The following is a 4,048-nucleotide window of genomic DNA, read 5'->3' as shown; positions in this document are numbered from 1 at the left end:
TAGCTGTCTTTTGTCACTATCAAATTGTAATCAATGTTTCAGATATTATGTATACCCTGTTATAATATTGGTGTCGTTCTAAATCTCTTATTATTACTATTTAGCGTGAATGTTATCCTGGATGAGATTTTCATTTTCCGAATAATGGAGTGGAGCCTAGGTTAACGGTTAGAAGTGGCTAAGCCAATATAGTAGAACGGTAGACCGTAGGAGGAAATTCGGCATGCAAAATGGAGAAGTTGTCGGAGATGGCTTTGAAGATGTAATGGAGCTAACACTACAACTATTGTGTTACTCTTAGGAAGGATTCATATAGATTTGCAGACCTATTTGGCACATGAAGTACCAACCTAGTATTCAACGCCTGTATTTTCAAATTAAATATCTTTTCAATGTAAAAATTGCACCGGATAATAAGTTCTTACCGAATATACTTTTTATCTAAGTAAGCCATATATTCGATATTAAAGCAGTAGAGAAGTCATGCTCGATATTTATTTGAGATGTTTTCATTAGTGGATAGTGACAATATGAACAAGCATATGGTATTGCCTATGTACAGTCGATAAAATTGAAATGATATAGAATGAAAAAATTAGCATGACCCTATGCAAAGATATTCTTTATATGTTGCATTGTTCTCTGATTGAACATATGAAGTGTGTTTCGGGCATTTATTTGTTTGATTTCTTTTTCCTAGTTGCCTGACAAGGGACTTTGAATGATCTTGAATACTTGTTGTCTATAATAGTTGTCTAATATGCTTATTCGAGGGCTAGGAAAGTTCTTATATTTTGAGTATATATATATATATAATAGATATGTTTTTGTGCGTGTTTTAGAGCTTTCTAAGTATTTTATTATCGGTTGAAAAATGGTCATTTGAGCTTAATTGTGAATTTCAATGTGCAGGGAGCATTTGAGATGAAAGGAAGCAAATTGTGATTGCTTTGACGAGTTTAAACTTAAAATGAGGAAATCCCTTAATCAGGCTGCCAGTCAGTTTGGATTACTGATACATATTGTTTGATAATATATGTATTATATTATGTTATATTATATCGTATTTAATTATTTTAATAAATACAATTTTGTTACATAATATTACACATAATTTTTTTTAAAGATAAACCTTTGAGAAAAGAAGGGCATTGTAAAGATCTTGTAAAAAGGTAGGGTAAAAAAATAAAATATGATTATTAAATAATACTTCCTCTGACTAAAAAAGAAAATATGTCATTGTTTAAAAATGAATGGAGTAAATAAAGATAAAATGAAAAAAAATAACAATGCGACCACACCAATACAAAATAAGCTTTTTCTTTTTTTTAATTAAATAATAAATTTTAAATAAGTATTAATTATATTTAAAGGAAGGTAAAAACCGTCCAAACAAGCAGAAGTGTGTAATTGAGATTCTTTAGAGATATCCTACCCCTTTATAATAAACACAAAACCCCAAGAGACAGAAACTTGAGAGGCAGCAATCAAACATGGGTATTGCAGTTTTCATTGCTTTGGCCGTATGTTTGCCTTTCAGTTTTTGGTGCCTAAAATTGCTCTACTTTGTATGGTGGCGTCCGAAAACAGTAGAAAATGAACTGCGGCAGCAAGGAATATATGGGCGTCCCTATAGATTTCTATTTGGAAATCTAAAGGAGATGATAGAGATGAATAAAATAGCCAAGTCTAAACCCATGCCATTGCACCACGATTTCACACCTCGACTTAATCCATTGTTCTATGAACTGGCCACCACTTACAGTAATTATTCTTACTAATTTCCATCCTTGTAACATTTTTTTTAATTTGAACACTGATTGTGGAGTGGTTATTATTGCAGAGAAACTTTACTTGTTTTGGCTAGGACCGATACCTCGATTAACCATTTTGGATCCCAAGTTAATTAAGGAAGTACTGTCAAACAAATCGGGTGAGTTCAGAAAACCAAACATCAGTGCTTTCCTGAAGCTATTTGTAACGGGGCTGGGGACTTACGATGGTGAAAAATGGGCCAAACACAGAAAAATTCTTAATCCGGCTTTCCACATGGAAAAATTGAAGGTATTTACTAGTATTAGTTTTCTGGCCTTAAGTGATTTATTATTATATATAATTGTTGGTGTTTGCACAGGTGATGTTGGGACTATTTGTTAACTGTACCGATGACATGATAAGCAGATGGGACAAGCTAACTGGTTCAACGGGTGGTTCTTGTGAATTAGATATTTCTCAAGAATTTCATAATTTAACTGGAGATATGCTATCGAAAGCAGCCTTCGGTAGCAATTTTGAAGAAGGGAAGTTGGTATTTTCACTTCTGAGAGAGCAATGTGAACTAATTTTCACTGCAAAGCTTGCTATTAATGTCTTCCCATGGTTAAGGTACTTGTAATTAACTAAACTAATGCCTTCGTTTTCCTTGCAATGGATCTTAACAATTGATGATGTATGTAATAGGTTTGTGCCAACGAAAACTAATAGGAGAAGATTGTACATCTATAACACAGTTCGTAGTTCGCTAAAAGCAATAATTGAGAAACGAGAGAAAGAGGTACAATCTGGAAAATCACACAATGAAGATCTGTTGGGTTTGCTAATGAAATCTAATCAGGAAGAACAGCAAGGGAATAAGAACTCGAACAAAGGAATGAGTACAGAGGATATGATAGAAGAGTGCAACTCTTTCTATTTTGCTGGTCAAGAGACTACTGCAACTTTGTTAACATGGACTGCAATTGTCTTGACTATGCATCCAGATTGGCAAGAGAAAGCCAGGAAAGAAGTTCTTGAAGTCATTGGAAAAGATGAGCCTAAGTTTGATCAACTCAACCATCTAAAGATTGTAAGAAGATACTATGTTGTTTTCATATACTTTGGAATTTTTACATTTGAGTATCGTGGTCAAAACCATGTTTAATTATAACAAGTAGAATCACGACCCACCCCATAAACTTCAAATTCTAGATCTACACAAAAGGGTGATTTGAATTCTGGATTCATCTATTAATTAATTTGTGCTATATATGTAGGTAACTATGATCTTGCACGAGGTTCTGAGGTTATATCCATCAGGTTCTCTTGTTAGAGAAACAAACAAAAAGACAAAGCTTGGAGAGTATACAATCCCAGCAGGTGCGCAACTTTTAGTGCCTCTACAAACAATCCATCGCGATACAGAGGCATGGGGAGAAGATGCTCTAATTTTCAATCCAGAAAGGTTTTCAGAAGGGGTATCAAAAGCATCAAAGGACCTGATGTACTTTCCGTTTGGTTGGGGTTCTCGGATATGCCTTGGAATGAATGTTTCCATGATTCAAGGGAAGCTTGTTTTGGCTAAAATCTTACAGAACTACTCCTTTGAGCTTTCCCCCTCCTATGCTCATGGTCCAACCATGCCAGCTCTTGTTCTACAACCACAATATGGTGCTCCTATGATCCTTCGAAAGCTATCATGATATTGGTCACCATAACATGAATCAATAAATCACTTAATTCTCTGTTTCCTATTGTTGTGAACTTTTCTTCATTAAATTTAGAAGAGTATTATAAGGATTTGATGTTTTTACACCAATCTCAAGTTCACATCATTACATGATATGCTTAAATTAAATGTTTGTTTACAGAATCTGTGTTGAATCTTATTTGCTAAATCTGAGGCAAAATGGGTTAATGAAGTGACTAATTTAGTTTTTTTGAGTGTTTATGTTGGCATCGACCGCCTCTTTTGTTTTAACAAGGCTTATTAGTTTGCTTCTCACACGACAGTATCCTTGCTATTTATTCTCGTCAAAAATTAAGATAAATATTTTCTAAAACTTTACTCCAACTATTTTTTTCTTACCCAGATCCGATCCTTCCCATCTAAAAAAATTAATATTAAATTTTTGTACCCCTAAATCAGCCCCCCTCCTCCCAAACAAAAAAAAAGTTAAAAAATTATTTTCAAATTTTAAGATTCTTTTTACCTCATCCAACCCCTACCACCCCTCCCCCCCCCCCCCCCCCCCCCCCCCCCCCCCCCAAAAAACATTTACAAAAAAAAAAA

At 34.2% G+C, this 4,048-nt stretch overlaps 3 protein-coding genes across 3 annotated transcripts in view; 2 read left to right on the top strand and 1 right to left on the bottom strand.

Annotated features, from left to right (window-relative positions):
• LOC125876257 (OVARIAN TUMOR DOMAIN-containing deubiquitinating enzyme 11-like) overlaps positions 1 to 4,048 on the top strand; it is a 752,025-nt gene that overhangs the window by 13,728 nt on the left and 734,249 nt on the right. The window lies entirely within an intron of this gene.
• Positions 1 to 4,048, bottom strand: part of LOC125876254 (zinc transporter 5-like) — a 624,828-nt gene that overhangs the window by 533,307 nt on the left and 87,473 nt on the right. The gene's annotated exons all lie outside the window — the stretch shown is intronic.
• Positions 1,401 to 3,696, top strand: LOC125876232 (cytochrome P450 72A397-like). The gene is made up of 5 exons (XM_049557359.1): positions 1,401 to 1,764; positions 1,844 to 2,064; positions 2,135 to 2,385; positions 2,461 to 2,845; positions 3,033 to 3,696. Exons 1-5 carry the CDS (start codon positions 1,494 to 1,496, stop codon positions 3,456 to 3,458), a joined length of 1,554 nt encoding a protein of 517 aa, XP_049413316.1. The 5' UTR covers positions 1,401 to 1,493; the 3' UTR covers positions 3,459 to 3,696.

The sequence above is a fragment of the Solanum stenotomum genome, chromosome 9 (genome assembly GCF_019186545.1).
Source record: "Solanum stenotomum isolate F172 chromosome 9, ASM1918654v1, whole genome shotgun sequence".
NCBI classification, from domain to species: domain Eukaryota; kingdom Viridiplantae; phylum Streptophyta; class Magnoliopsida; order Solanales; family Solanaceae; genus Solanum; species Solanum stenotomum.
The sequence above is the reverse complement of the archived record's forward strand: the minus strand, read 5'-3'. Positions and strand labels throughout refer to the sequence as shown.